This window comes from Cnephaeus nilssonii (assembly GCF_951640355.1).
Source record: "Cnephaeus nilssonii genome assembly, chromosome: X".
Lineage (NCBI taxonomy): Eukaryota > Metazoa > Chordata > Mammalia > Chiroptera > Vespertilionidae > Cnephaeus > Cnephaeus nilssonii.
In genome coordinates, this window is record NC_137071.1 from 70,577,046 (window position 1) to 70,594,507 (window position 17,462).

The 17,462-nt window shown below is 43.5% G+C and overlaps 1 protein-coding gene across 1 annotated transcript in view; it reads right to left on the reverse strand.

The window, feature by feature from the left end:
* Window positions 1–9,439: 9,439 nt before the first annotated feature.
* The window catches only part of LOC307095663 (endogenous retrovirus group K member 8 Gag polyprotein-like), a 48,074-nt gene continuing 40,051 nt past the window's right edge, over window positions 9,440–17,462 (reverse strand). The window contains exons 2-3 of the mRNA XM_079765086.1: window positions 14,486–14,690; window positions 9,440–12,894 (exon numbers count right to left, since the gene is read on the reverse strand). Coding sequence (XP_079621212.1) covers window positions 10,559–12,739 — 2,181 coding nt within the window. The 5' untranslated portion in view covers window positions 12,740–12,894; window positions 14,486–14,690 and the 3' untranslated portion in view covers window positions 9,440–10,558. The remainder of the gene's footprint in view (window positions 12,895–14,485; window positions 14,691–17,462) is intronic.

A 17,462-nucleotide genomic window follows, 5' to 3' on the forward strand; every position in this document is an offset into this window, starting at 1 on the left:
GAAATAAATCCCAAAATGCAAAGAGGATTTTTGGTTTTATGAAAAAAGAAGAAAAGTGAAAATAGAGTTCAGCATTTGTTTTGCAGGCTACCCTCACAAAGGCAGTGTGTGCCCACCCAGAGCAGCAAGAGTGGCACCACCAAGCCCCTTACAGGGAATTACAATCAGCATCTCAGCCCTCATAACTTTGAACTATATCTGTGACCATCTGTGCTTCATCTTGGTTTATTTTGTATGTCCATTAGCAAGATGTGTCCTAAGGTATTGAAAAAGGCTAAGAAAATTTGTTAGGGTGTTACATAGTGGGAAACATTTAATTATATGTGAAAACTAGAGGCCCGATGCACGAAATTTGTGCAGGGGAGGTCCGCAGTGGGTGTGTGCGGGTGGGCGGGGCTGCGTGCATGCGAGGGTGGGTGGGGGCTTGACTTTTATGTGATTTCAAGTTCCACATTTTTATTCATCCAACAACCGGCCTCTTATTCCCTTGATCATCTTATCTCCGATGACCTTCTTCCATGGTTATACCTTGAACTTAGTGATCACCTATAACTCTTTACCCTTGAAACACTGAACTTTAGTCTACTACTGTCTCTCCAGCCCATTCTCTCTTATTCTCACTGCACCAACTCTTCGACCTTATCAAGACCTCCTCGATCCTTCCACTTTTCTCCCAGCATGACTTCCTATTTATTCTACATCTTCTAATCAATCAATTCAACCTCTCTGAGCAATATTCTCATCAAACCTTGTCCCCAAAATATCAGTTCTGAATCCACCCAAGTGTTACTGAACTCAAGGAGTTCACAGTTTGGGGTGTTCTATTAAAGAACGAGTCGTGGTTATCATTAGGTGGTTTTATTTACTTGCAACCAGTAAAGAAGGCAGGATATTCACATCCAAAGTGTTGCCTCCCCAAAGGGAGGTTTAGCAATTGCTTATATACACTATTTGGTTAACTATATGTTGATTTCTTCTTTGCAGTTGGCTAAACTTAAGTTGGGTTCTGGTCAAGCTCATCTGGTTACAGCTGCATCTGCACAATACTACATTTTAACATTTGGCAAGAATAGCATTTAATAAGAACTGCCAAGACTCCTGTCCTCTCTAACAATTCCCCCAGTGATTTTTCAGTTCTCATTCTTGAGGGAATGAGGACGAGGGGCATACTTCTGTAACTGCTTCCTGCTGAACATGGACAACATACATCTTTGAGTTAGAGGAGTGAAATTATGTGACTATCTGACTTAAAGTCTTGTGATCCCCTGAATAAAAAGTAGGGAATGTCTAGCCTTTGGATAAGGCCCGTGAAATCATTTGGTCTGGCCCTGCCAAGGCATTAGGGGTAAGTTAATGTTTGACCAAATACAGCAGGCTAATTTTTATTTGATAATCTTGTATGTCCCATGTATGTTATAAATATCCAAATGGCCTTTGGCAGAAAAAGGTTCCCCACCCCTGACCTAGATTCTGAGATTCCTGAAAACAGAAGTGATATAGCAGCTTGAGGTCAGACAGAGGTTCACAGCACTGTAGATTTGGTTCCTTGGTCTCACTGGATGATACAGCTAGCTTCACTTGAGAGTTATGATCCAGGAACCTATATCTTGTAGTTTGAAAAAAGAATGAGTTTACTAATAACACCAAATGAGGACCTGTACATATTGGGTTAGGTTGATCTTGCAGGGATCCCGATTTCCAGGTTTTTAAATATACCTGGTTTCCTAGATTAATGAGTGTAGCTTAGTGTGGGTAAAATCAGATTAGCATATTTATTTAAGTTTTCAGTTACCTTTCCTCATTGGATGCCAAAAATCACATGTAAGATTATAGCTGTGAGAGGTCCTAGGAATGGGAGAAACCAAGATATACTGGGGAGGGCCAATTTTACTGAGTTCCTCCTGCCAACCCCAAAATTGCCCCCATGATTTAAACCACTTCAGCAATATAAGTCCTATTTCTCTTTTCCCCTTCTTTATAATTAAGTGAGATACAGGCCTTGATTGGGGGTGTTTCAGCAAAGATAGAAATAGTATTCTATATTGAGGTTGCTTAGGCCAAGTCTAAAGGTTAAACTTTTTAAAATTATGTGTAAGGCAGTTCCTCTGGTATGGCAGCAACAGTTCCATTTTAAAGTGGCTCCATTTATATTATTATTTATACTAGGGGCCCGGTGCACGAAATTCGTGCACTGGGGAGGGGTCCCTCAGCCCAGCCTGCCCCCTGTCACAACTGGGAGCCATCAGGGGATGTCGTATGGATGGCTTAAGCCCACTCCCCATTGGGAGCAGACCTAAGCCGAAGTCTGGCTTCCCTTTGCTTGAGGCGACCGGGCTGATCAGGGGAAGGCGCCCGCCCCATCACCCCTCTGCTGCAGCCACTGCCAGTCACCGCAGCTGCCCAGGTATTTTCATCAACACAGACCCCAGTCCCTTCACCATGAAAAAATGACAACTTTTTTTAAGCATTTTCAAGATGTGTCTTTCGTAGAATATGACATTCCTTTATTTTTCTTTTTATCCTCACCTGAGGATATGTTTCCATTGATTTTTTCCCCTTCCCTCTGATTCCAAGCTCAGCCCCTTCCCAAGCCAAAAGCCTCCTCCCCAGGTTTAGGCTTGGGAAGGGGTCCTCCCCCACTCCGATCTCAGGCTCTGCCCCTTCTTAAGCCTAAAGCCTCCACCCCAGGCTTTAGGCTTGGGAAGAGGTTCCCCCCAGCACCTCCCCAAGCCTAAAGCCTCCGCCCCAGGCTTTAGGCTTGGTAAGGGGTTCTTCCCAGCACCTCCCCAAGCTTAAAGCCTCCACCCAGGCTTTAGGCTTGGGAAGGGGTTCCCCCTCCCCCCCCCCAGAACCTTCGATCACAGGCTCAGCCCCTACCCAAGCCTAAAGCCTCTGCCCCAGGTTTAGGCTTGGGAAGGGGCTCCCCCCAGCACTTCTCCAAACCTAAAGCTTGGGAAGGGGTCTCTGCCCCCCCCCCCCCCGTACCTCCAATAATAGGCTTGGCTCCTTCCTAAGTCTAAAGCCTCCACCCCAGGTTTAGGCTTGGGAAGGGGTCCCTCCCCACCGCCCACACCTCCAATAATAGGCTTGGCCCCTTCCTAAGCCTAAAGCCTCCACCCCAGGTTTAGGCTAGGGACCAGCACCTCCCCAAGCCTAAAGCCTCCACCCCAGGTTTAGGCTTGGGAAGTGGTTCCCCCCACCCCCCCCGCCCCTCCCATCGCAGGCTGGGCCCCTTCCCACGCTTAAAGCCTCCACCCCAGGCTTTAGGCTTGGGAAGGGGACCCCCGCCCCTCCAATGGCAGGATCGGCCCCTTCCCAAGCCTAAAGCCTCTGCCTGATGGCGGGGGGAGTGACCTGGGTGTGAGGAGGTTTCCCAGACCCAGGTATGTATGCAAATTAACCGACATCTTGGTTGGGTTAATTTGCATACTCGCCCTGATTGGCTGGTGGACGTGGCTTGAGCATAGCAAATGTGAGGTCAATTTGCATATTACTCTTTTATTAGGTAGGATTTTCCCTATTTTGATTAAGATCTTTCCTTGAAAGAATTGATCAGTTCTCAGAAAGCAGCACCAGTTATTCACTTAACCAAAGTGACAACCAAAGATTTTGCAGACAAACACAGAAAGTCAAATAGTTGTTAAAGCTTAAACTTTAATTTTAGGGACAATCCAAAATCAAATTTGTGAATCATTTCATAACCTCTGGAAATATAGTTTCTTTGACTGGAAAATATATTTTATAATTTTTAGAAGCATGTATTTCCTTAATATAGCATAAGACATTTTTATTAGCAGATCCAAACATCTTTAGTTTTTCTGTATTAAAAAGCCAAAGTAGGTAACAGAGATAGTCATGAACTTATTTTTGTTAACCGAGATAAAACCTGAGAAACTTAAATCAGTTTTCATATTAACTAATTTCCTAGACCATGTGATCCTGAAAAACATTTGTTATATTTCTTTTTGTTTGTTTTGTTTTATTAATCTTCACCTGAAGATATTTTTCCATTGATTTTTAGAGAGAGTGGAAGGGAGGGGTAGAGACACAGAAAGAGAAATATCGATGTGAAAAAGACACATTGATTGGCTGCCTCCTGCACGAGCCCTGACCAGAGCTGGGTATTGAGCCTGAAACTGAGGTATGTGCCCTTGACCAGAACTGAACCTGGGACCCTTCAGTCCACGGGCCCACACTCTAGCCGCTGAGCCAAACTCACTAGGGCTATATTTCTTAATTTATGTAAGTGCTTAATTTCTTTAAGTCAAATAAAGACAGCTCTTTTTATTTAAAAAAAACCACACACAATTTTAATAATTTCCTCTAGAGGTAAACACACACACATACATACAGACAAAACCAGAGACCTGAAGTTTTCATTTTAAAATTCCTTTAGTCATGAGACAGGTATGGAAAAAACAGTTGGAATAAGTCAAGTCTATTTGATAATCAAATCTAGCACCCAGCTCTAAATTGAGGCAAAACAAGTTTCAAGTGTTGTCACTGGTGAAGGGGTTCTTGCCCCACCTCACTTAAAGATATACATCAAGAGAGGAAGCAAAACAGTTTCAAAGAAGAGGTTTACTGAAAACAAGGTAGAGGGAACAGAGAAAGGGAGGAAGCTTGATGCATCAAGGAAGCACACACTAATGAAGAATATGGCTCTCTGAACTGCTGCTGGTGTCTGGCTGGGTTCTTCATGCAAGTGCAGAGATGTCTTGGCTTTCCAGGTTCCTGCCATGGGCTGGTATCCACCGTGCAAGTACAGAGTGTAGCTCTTTGCTTTCCAGGTTCCTGTGATGGGCTGCTACCAAAAAGCACAAATGCAGAGTGGAGCTCTTTGGGGAGTGTCTGAAGAGAAACTTTAAACTTATCTAGGAGAGGCTTAAAAAAAATGACTGAAGCCCCTGGCTGGTTTGCCGGAGCCTGCCGGCATCAGTCGAACAGTACCTGCAAGGGGGGTGAGGATGAGAAATGACAGACAGAGAACAGGATGGGATCGGGAGGATGGAAGCACTTCCCGCTTGCCATCCCGAGTTTATTTTTCTCCACACTTTTATACAGGGTCAGTTACATTCCATACATTACATCATTCCTATAATGTGGTAAGCGTGATTATACCCCAATGTTTAAGGTTTCCTACTGACCTTTACAAAAAGCTCCTTATCTTGTCTAAGATCCTAACAGCTATACCTATGCATACACCTCTGACGCCACCTAAATTCCTTACCATCATATAGTCTAGCCATGCTTCTTGCTGAAGGGTAATTACGCTTATACATTAACTGTGCTTAAAGGTTAACTAAGCTTTAGGGGGCTAAATGTGTGATTACTAACTATTGTGCTTAGGGGTCTCTAAGCCTAAGAGGGGGGCAGGATGTATGACTAACCTTGGGAACAGGCAGGCCACTTTGTGAAACCTGCCCTCTCAGGACTTTGTCAACTGAGGTCGCTCCCGACAACTCCCCCCTTCTAAAAAATTAAACAGGTTGGGCTTTTAATTTTAGTTCATGCAGCCCGGTGTGCAGTGCAAGAATGCCTTTACCTACTCTACGCATTAAGATAGGAAATAAGCAAAACAGTATCAGAACTAAACCTCCTAATCCACAAATTCCTAAAGCTAATTGCTGAAAATCTCCTACAGAGGGAACAGTCTTAAGAAATTGATCAAGAAAATTTCGAGCGGTGTCACTGGCATCAAAACGCAAGGGTCCCGCTTCTTGTAAAACTTGAATCTCTTTATGCAAAGCTAATAAGTCTAAAGAATCATTCGCACTATGCCATATGCCCTCTAAGTGGTTCTTCACTCTATTCCAGGTATGCACACTCTCATTATATTTCTTAGATGTAACACAGATCCAATTATATTCTGCGTGACACTCCGATCTAGATCTTATTTGGAGACTCTGTACCTTTTCTCCTAGGTACAGTACCATGTCATGTAAAGCATTCAGTTTCTCCTCCATTTTCCTATCAATATTTTCCTGAGTACCCAATGCCTGGGAAATATTTTTAGACAAGTTATTAACAAAATGCGCTGTTTGCACTTGCTGAGTTAACGCCACCGCTGCTGCAGTAGCAGAGGCAATCAAGGTGATGAGGGCTGTGATACCTGCTATCAGCAAGCCAATGAATCTCCTTGGCCTGGATAGCGCCCCTGTGATCTCATGCCAAACCTGTAACCCCTTGTCTGAATACCAGGGGCCAGTAAGATTGACAGGCACCGTTATAAAGGATGGCTGGTGTACCACAGCAATTTGTTTCCCATTTTCTAAATTCTTGACACAGTTGGTCAAATTGCATTGGACACACTGTAACTGGTATATATTTCCAGAAAATGTGATATTAATCCTTCCTACTAATAGAGCATAAGGTTCAGGCACACAGGCAATGACAGGTCTTTCTTCAGGCAGATTAGTATAAAGTAATGACTCTGGTCCAAGGCGAGAGGTGTCCTTATTATCTTTCTGAACCAGAGGAGTATCCATACTTGCTCCTAACTTCCATAACCCATATTGGAATTTCCCATTACTTAATCCCCATATTCCCTTATACATTCCCAGTTCTAAGGAGTCTGTCCTGTTGGGTTGAGACCAGTCATAAATGGAAAAATTAGTTCCTGGGAGTACATACTGTACTGCCTGAGTACCATGACAGCTTTTCCATGGCACAGCGTACTTGGCAGTCAGGGATTCTTTTTCACAAGGGGGCAAGTCCTGGGGTGGAGTGATGTTGATTACCTTTCCCTTCTTTCCACTCAGTCCTTTAAGAAACACCATCCAACCGGGAGATGCCATTGCTACAGAGTCCATATGTAGACATCCCGTTACATCACCCTCTAATGACAAACAAATAGGCATTCCATTCCCTTGTCCAAAATAGTTAAAACCCATATGTAGTTCTGGTCGTATATGTCTATTAGAAGGCATCCCCAGGGAGTGAGTGTCATTCACATATACCGGAACTGACGGTCCGTCCCATTCAGCTGGATGAAGTAAAGGAGGGTCAGGAACGTAGGCCCAGTGGATGTCTCCTCGGACGCTCGGTACTTGGCAGCTTAGGATAGCCATCATCGCCAGGAACATTGAGACTCCTGTCTTTGGAGTAGAAGTCTGTATCAGCATCTGTTCCGCTTCAACCGCCAACTTCTTCATCTGTCCCCAGGTGGGCACCGCCGCTGTCCGCGTGGTCTGAGCCAGGTTGTAGGGTCGCTCTTGGAGAGTCAGTTGTCGAACTCCTTTGACCAGCTCGCCCATCTCCTGCGAAGCGCACAAGCCTCTCCGGAAGCCACCTCGCACTTTCAGCATCCTGGGGGAAAACACAAACATGCCCTCGTCCCCAAATGAGCACGGGGTCTGGTCCATGCCATTGTCCAGTTAAAGGGTCCTTCCACCTGACCTGAGCATAGGTGGATGCAGTTCCTGTATTCCAGAAACGCTGTGCAGCTGATCGCCCATGCACATCCAAAATTAAAAAATTAAGAATAAATAGAGTATGATGTAATAAGTTCTGTGGTGTCAGGGGATATAACTCCCCCCTTTTTATTTTTTGTAATTGTAGCTTTAGAGTGCTATGAGCTCTTTCTACTATCCCCTGTCCTTGGGGATTGTATGGAATTCCTGTTTTATGGGTAATACCCAGCTTCTGGCAAAACTGTTGAAAACTTTTTCCAGTATAGCCTGTGCCATTGTCGGTTTTAATACATTTGGGCTGTCCCATAACTGCAAAACACTTTAAACAGTGGGCTATACAGTGCTTACTTGCTTCACCAGTCTGAGCTGTGGCCATAATAAAGCCAGAAAAAGTATCCACAGTGACATGTACATACTTTACCTGCCCAAAACTGGAGATATGAGTCACATCCATTTGCCACAAATGATTAGCTTTTAGTCCCCTTGGGTTAACCCCATAATGAGGCACTGATTGAGTAGTAGGACAATTTGTACATTGTTTTACTATTTGTCTGGCAGCTTCCCTGGTAATTTTAAATTGCTGCCTGAGACTATTACTATTTTGATGATGCAGCGCGTGAGATTGCTCAGCCAATTGTTCCTGGGTATATAATATTATTCTAGTCGCAATGTCTACCTGTTCATTCCCTTTTGATAACGGTCCAGGCAGTCCAGTATGAGCTCTGAGATGACCAAAGAAACATGGCTGGATGCGCTGCTGTAGGGCACGCTGTATGTCTCTAAACATACTTTGTACTATGGAATTAGTTGTCCCAATAAAGGGAACAGTTTCAATTACTTCCATTGCTCTTACTACATACTGACTGTCTGAATACAGGTTAAATGCTTGATTTGGAACACATTGTAACACTGCTAAGATGGCACACAGTTCTACTACCTGCGCAGATGTATAGGTAGTTTGAAAAGTTGTTACTTCACCCTGAATACTGTAGGCTGCATTACCATTAGATGAACCATCAGTAAAAATCAACAAAGCCTCTGTAATAGGTTCTTTTTGTACTATTTTAGGAAATACAAAAGCATGCTGGCTTGCAAACTGCAAAAGTTTATTGTGAGGGTAATGATTATCTGTTTGACCAGGGTAATTAGCCATAGCCGCTCCCCAGTTGTCACTATGTTGTAACAACCAATCTACTTGCTGTTTGGAGTAAGGAAGACAGATATAAGGCGGCTCACGTCCAATTAATTTGCAAGCTTCAGTCCTTACCATGTGGATAAGAGTAGCTACTTGATCATAATAAGGTGTAAGTACTTTTGCAGGCGATACAGGCAGGTGAATCCACAATAAAGGACCTTCCTGCCATAATACTGCCGTGGGGGTGTGTTGAGTAGCAAGAATGTAAGCTCCCCATGGCTGAGAATAGTCTAAATATGTAACCTGCTGTTGACCAATAGCTGTTTCTACTATCTGTAAAGCCTGTCTGGCTTCTTCTGATAGCTCTTTGGGAGTGCTAGGATTAGAATCTCCCTTGAGGACTTCAAAAAGAGGCTTAAGCTGTCCTGTGGTGATTTTAAGATAAGGTCTTAGCCAATTAATGTCTCCTAGCAGTTTCTGAAAATCATTAAGTGTTTTTAACCCATCCTTTCTTAGCTGTATTTTCTGAGGGGTAATACAATTCTGATGTAAAGTATATCCCAAGTAAGAGAAAGGAGACTGTCTCTGTACTTTCTCAGGGGCAATGACCAGTCCCTTTTCTTCAAGCCCTTTTTGTAGTTGAGCATATGCAGCTAGCAATATGCCTTCATTCTGATAAGCTAACAGAATATCATCCATATAATGTATAATATAAACTTGAGGAAATTTCTTTCTAGTACTAATAAGAGCTTGAGCAACAAACTTTTGACATAACATGGGACTATTGGCCATCCCTTGGGGGAGAACTAGCCAATGATATCTCCTCATAGGCTCCTGAAAATTAGTGGATGGTATACTAAAAGCAAATCTTTTACAATCTTGAGGTGCTAGGGGAATAGTATAAAAACAGTCCTTAAGATCAAGAATTATTTTGTAAGTACCTGCTGGAATGGCAGAAGGAGAGGGAAGTCCTGGTTGTAAGGCTCCCATAAGTTCCATTGTCTCATTAACCTTTCTTAAGTCCTGTAGTAATCTCCACTTTCCTGATTTTTTCTTAATGACAAATATAGGAGAATTCCAGGGGGAGTTAGAGGGTGCTATATGGCCTTTGTCTAGCTGTTCCTGCCGCAGCTGCTCGGTGGCCTGTATCTTTTCAGATGCTAGGGGCCATTGATCAACCCACACTGGATCATCTGATTTCCATTGAATCGGATCTGCATGGGTTGCAGGATAATCAAAGCCCCCCCCCCCTAGAAATACCCTAACCCTGCTCTAAGAGGTCTGGGCTCTGGCATGATTGGTTCTATTCTTCCTTGGCCCTCTTTTCCTAAACCCTGGCCTGGTAGCAGTCCTTGATTAAACATTTGCTTTGTTACTGGGGCGCTGGGACTATAAATATAAACTCCCATTTCTGGCATGATATCTCTACCCCATAAGTTCACAGGGAGCTTAGGAATAATGTATGGTTGAAATATTCCCCTGTGACCTTCATTATCCTGCCAGTGTAACTGATTACTACTTTGTTCAGGACTAGCAGCTTGGCCAATGCCTTGAAGCTGTGTAAGAGCAGGCTGCTTTGGCCAGGATAAAGGCCATTGTTCTTGGGTAATAACCGAAACATCTGCTCCGGTATCCAGTACCCCTGTTAATTTTCTTCCATTTACTGTAAGTGTTAACTCTGGGCGTTGAGCCTTAATAGCTTGAACCCAGTATAAGTCAGAGGATCCGAAACCCTCTGTTCCTCTCTGGGTGCTAGTGGCTGTATGACCTGTCCTGGCATAAGGCAATAGAATTAATTGAGCAATCCTTTGTCCGGATTGTATCACAGAAATAGTAGATGGTGAATGAGTCATGATTTTTATTTCTCCTGTATAGTCTTCATCTATGACTCCAGGTGCTATGAATAAACCCTTTATGGTAGAACTACTGCGTCCCAGAATTAGTCCCATAGTACCTGGAGGCAAAGGCCCATGAACCCCTGTAGGCAGAGCCTGTACTCCCATTTCAGGTGTTAATACTGTGTAGGAGGCGGCACAGAGGTCCAGTCCTGCACTCCCTGAGGTTGCTCTGTATAAGTCCTGAACGGATTTCCCAGTTGTTGGTTGGGTCCGCTCTGCAGTGCCCCAAAGCATTGTTGAGGGGCCTGGGGCTGGCCCCACCTCCCGTTTCCCTGCTGGGGAGGCAGCATGTTCCCTTGAATATCTTTCTTAGATTTGCATTCTTTGGCCCAGTGATTTCCTCTTTTACACCTGGGACACAAACCTGGCTGTCTGGAATTCCCTTGCCTCCGAGGGCACTGTTTAACTTGATGGCCCATTTGTCCACATCCAAAACAACTTCCTTTTGGACCGGGAGTATTACGACTCCCTGCCTTTCCTTGTTGGAAGAGGACATCCTTTAAAGTTTTTCCTTGGAGTGCTGCGGCTATAGTTAAGCCTTGAACATAGGATGGTCCTATGTCGGAGCACAACCGGATGTAATCTGATAAATTCCCTTTCTTCCTAAAAGGTCTTATCGCAGCCTGGCAGGCCGTGTTAGCATTCTCAAATGCCAGTTGTTTCACCAGTAACATTCCTGATTCTCCATCACCAATGAGCCGTCCTGCTGTTTGCAGCAGGCGGGATACAAAATCCTGAAAAGGCTCATCAGGTCCTTGCCTGATTTTAGATAAATCCTCTGTTTGCCTTCCTGTAGAAGGCAATTTTCTCCATGCCTTAGTGGCAGCTGCATTGACCTGAGCATAAGCCCCAGGAGGATACTGAAGTTGATCGTTCAATCCTCCATAAGGTCCTTCTCCTGCTAGCATCTCAAAAGTAAAAGGAATATTTTGGCCTCTGTTTATTTCTGCTGTAGCTTGACACTGTTCTATAAATTCTGATTTCCACAACAGATAATCTCCTCCTCCCAAGCAAGCTCTTGCCATGTTCTTCCAATCATTAGGAGGCAGAGCATCCGTAGCTAAAGAGTCCAGCAGCGCCTCAGTAAAAGGTGCTGTTGGCCCATACTGGGAACAAGCTACTTTAAGTTCCTTTAGTTGTTTAAATGGAATGGGAGAGTGATATCTCAGCATTTGCCCCTGACCATCTGGCCGTTCCAGTATGGGAAACGCCATATGAAATCCTCCTGTGTCCTCATCCTTTTCTGCTGCTCTCTGCAACGTCTGCTGCAGAGGGGAATTTAAACCTAGCTTACTAGGTCCCCAGGATAACTCTTTATTTTCTGGCGGAGGGACCCGTAATGGGTGCGGTTCCCTTTCATCCGGTTTTTCTACTTTTAGGATGGAGGGCTCCTGAGGCGTTCCTCTGCCAGAGGAAGGCGTAGGACATCTACTTTGCAGCTTAATTGTTTTTTCCTCAGGTGGTGACATTAGCTCACAATTCTTTGGCTTGGAGGCCAGTCGTAACAGTTCCTCCTTAATTCCTATAAGTCCCTCTTTCATTTCTACTACCTCCTCTCCCAATTTCTCTGAACAGTTTAGCCGTTTTAATTCCCTTTTTATCTCAGCTAATTCTTCCTCAATTTTCTCCGTACGACTGTGGGCTGGTTCAGTTACTGTTGCTAACACCCTCTGAAAGAAGAGCCAACCGTTATCATTATCATGATAATGAGCGGCTGCATCTTCTAAAGCCTCTTCTTCCTCGGGAGGGAGAAGATCCCAAGGCTCCTCCTCCTGGTTTTCCTCTTTCTGTGCCAGCAGCACCTCCTGCTCTTTATTCTCTGATTTTAAGTGAGGGTTTTCAGGCAGCGGCCGTTCTGGCGGTGCTGAAGGCTCAGGAGATTTATTAAGCCCCTCAGGAAGGGATAATTTTTCTAGGCTGGGGCAAGAAAGGTTCTTGTCTTTTAAAGACAGCTTCTCTAGACTAGGACATGATGGACTTCTTTGCCTCATTCCCTCATTCCACCTTTTCCCTTCATGGTGGGGGTCAAGACAATCCCGAATAAGACTCCACAAAGAAAATGTATCCACAGGCACCTTCTTCGGGCCATGAGCAGAATAATAATCTTGTATTCTTTTTCCAATCCTAATCCAAGTCTCAAGATTCACAGTCCCTTCTTCTGGAAACCAAGGACAAACTTCTACCACAAAAGCCAGAAAGCGCTCAAGGTGTTTATGCCCTACCCTAGTTCCCCGAGCGCGAAGCATATTTTTAAGCACATGCACAAACAACTCTTTACTATTACCTTGTCCCATAATTTATCTCTCCCGACTATAAACTCACTGCTCCACTTCCCTTACTCGGTGCACCTCCTTCTTAAATTGCAGTGTCCTTCAGTTTCCCCCTATATCAGGTCTCCTGTCCGGGCGCCAGAAAATGCCGGAGCCTGCCGGCATCAGTCGAACAGTACCTGCAAAGGGGGGATGAGGATGAGAAATGACAGACAGAGAACAGGATGGGATCGGGAGGATGGAAGCACTTCCCGCTTGCCATCCCGAGTTTATTTTTCTCCACACTTTTATACAGGGTCAGTTACATTCCATACATTACATCATTCCTATAATGTGGTAAGCGTGATTATACCCCAATGTTTAAGGTTTCCTACTGACCTTTACAAAAAGCTCCTTATCTTGTCTAAGATCCTAACAGCTATACCTATGCATACACCTCTGACGCCACCTAAATTCCTTACCATCATATAGTCTAGCCATGCTTCTTGCTGAAGGGTAATTACGCTTATACATTAACTGTGCTTAAAGGTTAACTAAGCTTTAGGGGGCTAAATGTGTGATTACTAACTATTGTGCTTAGGGGTCTCTAAGCCTAAGAGGGGGGCAGGATGTATGACTAACCTTGGGAACAGGCAGGCCACTTTGTGAAACCTGCCCTCTCAGGACTTTGTCAACTGAGGTCGCTCCCGACACTGGTTTGGCTCAGTGGATAGAGTGTTGGCCTGTAGACTGAAGGGTCCCAGGTTCGATTCCAATCGAGGGTTGTGGGCTTGATCCCCAGTAGGGGGTGTGCAAGGGGCAGCCAATCAATGATTCCCTCTCATCAATGATGTTTCTATCTCTCTCTACATCTCCATTCCTCTCTGAAATCAATAAAGATATATTTAAAAAAATAATTGAACAACATTCCCATCCATTTAAGAGAGGGTCAACCTGTCTCATTCCTCCCTGAGAGATTTTATCCTCCTTAATATTAAAGGATAAGGACCAAAAGTCTCTTCTAAAATTACTTCCTGCTGAGGAGTGCAGGTAGTCCTAAATCAGCGAGGAAAAGCAATCTCTTGATGCTAACTAAGTCAAGGGGCCTATAAGGGCCAGCCTCTGACAGTTCAGTGGCCAGGGAGGGGGAGGGGTAGAGGACTGATTGGAAGCCTTGCCTGACCATAAGCTTTATGTGAAACTGCTGCAACCTGGAGGATATAAACTTGACCTACATAGCCATGAGACTTGTTCATATATCTTTTGGATATTGGTCTCAACCTTACCTGAATTATTGACAGCATGTCTTATTAGTGACAGTGCCGACTCCATTCTGTTCAATTAGAAGGTAGTTATCTAGACTGTTATCTAGAATTACATTAGCCAAAGAGTCAAGTGACTCTTGAATCCCCTGTAAGACTTCTCCTTAAGTAGTGGCAAGATCTTCTAGGCCTTGAATGAGGTTTCTGAGAGTGGTCTAATGGTAGGCAAACACTCCCCATCAAGCGGAAAGCTCTATGGCTGCCCCAATACCTGACAGGATTAGTAGTCTTAGTTCCCTCTTACTGCAGGACGGCTGAATTATGTCAACAACAAGTATTCCCAGTGAAGTAAGCTAGGCTAAGATGCATTCACCCATGGTTAGGTGATTGGAAATGCAATGGAAGGTGATTCCAAGGTCTGCTGTTGGGCTTTTCTGGGGGCGGGAGGGCACATTTTGGTTTAAGGGATGTAAACCTGAAAAGAAGCACACGGCCCAGAGCTACAACAGCCTTACTACCATTCACTTACCTTTGGTGAGGCTCTTGCTTTTTGAAGAGGAGTCCGAAATCCTCGACTGGCTCACAGGAGTACAGGGGATCCTCTTCCTCAGCATCTTCCTGTGTTTCTTTAATGGCCTCCCAGATTCTACTGGGTTGCCAGAGTACATTCCCTCCAACCAGTAGCCTGTTCCGATGATTTTCCCGAAGCCTACATTATGTTGTCTAGCTATAGTCTGTAATTGCAAGGCTCAAAAAATAACAAATAAAACAAGGCAAATGATGGGAGAAAAATAAAACACTAGTTCAGAAGGCTGAAGCCATATACTTTCTTTAGAAAAATTCAGGATCAAGTCTAGTCCACATGGAAAAACAACAACAACAAAAACCTTTGAAGACAATTAACCAGACCAGAATCTAATATCTAAAAGTATGTATTTTAATTTCTATTGAAACAACTTTTTCACTCCAAAATCATTTTACCAAAGATAGCCAAGTTAAGACTAATTCATTGTATGTCTAGTTTTAATAAATTTGGCCTGTTATTTGCATAAGTATGACAACAGTAATTAATCATATAGGATCCTTTTAAATCTGCTTTGCAGGAATCTCATAAGGAATCTCCAGGTTGAACTTTAATTAGCCTCTCAGAACTAAGGAGCCAAGCTTCATAGTTGCCATCAGCATTTGCCTGCAATATCTATCAGTTTGGGTGAATTCCTCCAGTTCTTTAGGTTCCCTAAATTGTCTTGTGGTTATTCCTTTGCCATCTCTCAGTAAAGCAACCTTCTTTCTTTACCTGGAAAGATTGCTGTGAACCAAGTAACTAAGGTACCAGGCAGTTTCTCCAAGGGGCTTTTATCGGCTTCCAAAGTCAATCTTAATTCCTTAAAACTTTCTGGTGACATCTAGAGTCCATATGTATTGCCTCCCTCAAACAAGACATTCCAACCCGGACAGTGTGGCTCAATGGTTGAGCACTGACCTATGAACCAGGAGGCTATGGTTCAATTCCTGGTCAGGGCACAAGCCTGGGTTGTGGGCTCAATCCCTAGTGTGTGTGTGTGTGTGGGGGGGGGGGGCATGCAGGAGGCAGCCAATCAATGATTCTCTCTAATCAGTGGTGTTTGTCTCCCTCTCCCTTCCTTTCTCTGAAATAAAAAACAAAACAAAACAAACAAACAAAAACACATGACATTCCAGTCAAAGTCTTGGTAATAAATCAGTTTCCATTGTGTCCTGTTATAAAAAGGACATATTCTTCTTGAACCTATGCAAATATATTGCCATGAAGTAATAATACTCACTCATTAAGAGTTTTCAAAAAGATAGATACAGAGACAGTAAAGCATCAAACAGACTGTCAAATTACAGCGGGAAGGTTAGGGAGAGGTGGGGGAGATAAGAGATCAACCGAAGGACTTGTATGCATGCATATAAGCATAACCAATGGACGCAAAACACTGGGGGGTGAGGGCATGTATGGGAGTGGAGGTGGGGGGGCAATGGTAAGATATGTACACATATAGTACCTTAATAAAAAAATGAAGAAAAAAAAGAGTTTTCAAGGTCTGGAGGGATCAATTAGAGAAAAAACAAACACCTCATTACTACTTCCAAAGGTGTAAAAGAGGGAATTTCTTATATCTAGAAAACAAAAGATTTTAAAAATCAGCAATATTTCAAATAAAGAGTCATAAAATTATAGCCCTTCTCATCAGCTCATTAAGTCCTGTATAATCAACTTGTTCTGCCTGAATCTAGTTTTTCCATAGGTTCTCTCGACCTTGCTTGATAACTGAGGGTGATAAGGTCGGTCATAATTCCAAGAAGTTTGCAAGGCTGTTCATTAAGGTTCATATGATTTTCTCAGTGAAGTGGGTGATCAAATCACTAGAGATTTTGAAAGGCATACCCCAAGTGGGAAACATATTTTCTAACAATTCCTTGGCCATTGTGAGGACATCATCCTGTGGCAGGGGAAAGCTTCAATTCATCCAGGAAAACATACAACAAGAATATACTGATAACCTATACTAAGTGGCAGTTGAATGAAGTAGAGCTTAAATGTACTATAGTGGATGAAAGCATGAAAAAACTGAAGAAATGCCAGGGAACCAGGAAGAACCAAGCAGCTATCTTGGACTTTCCATAGCCCCATCTATTCATTTAATTTACAGCCATCTTAATTTTTCTGATTCAGGTGTAGACTGTTTCCATGATACAAGGACACCAGGATAGCAAAAGTCTGGCAATGAGGGATCATACACAGGTGCCACAATTTGATATTCAGGTTCAGTTGTTTTATTTGTTTTATTTTTAACATATATTTTTATTGATTTCAGAGAGGAACGAAAAGGAAGAGATAGAAACACCAATGGTGAGAAAAATCATTGACTGGCTGCCTTCTGCATGCCTCCTACTGGGGATCGAGCATGCACCCTGGGCATATGCCATTGACCGGAATCGAACCTGGGACCCTTCAGTCCACAGGCCAACACTCTATTCACTGAGCCAAAGTGGCTAGGTCCAGGTTCAGTTGTTTTAACGGTGTCCCTCAATTTTTATGATAGATATCTTATGTCAGGACATCTTAGATTTCCACCATTTTGCACATATTTCTAGAACATGTATAACATATACACTGAGTGGCCAGATTATTATGATCTCTAAATGCATAATAATCTGGCCACTCAGTGTATATCCTATATAATAAAAGGCTAATATGCAAATTGTCCCCTCGACCAGAAGTTTGACCAGCAGGCAGGCCGGCCAACCACCCATGTCCCCATCCCCCTGGCCAGGCTGGCCGGACCTCACCCATGCACGAATTCATGCACCGGGCCTCTAATATATATATAGAGTGGCCAGATTATTATGCATTCAGAGATCATAATAATCTGGCCACTCAGTGTATAAATACAACATAAAGAAGGCTCAATGCCATTTTTTGACAATGCTTCCTATGTAATTTCAACACCCCCAAAAAAGCCTAATTAGTTTAATAT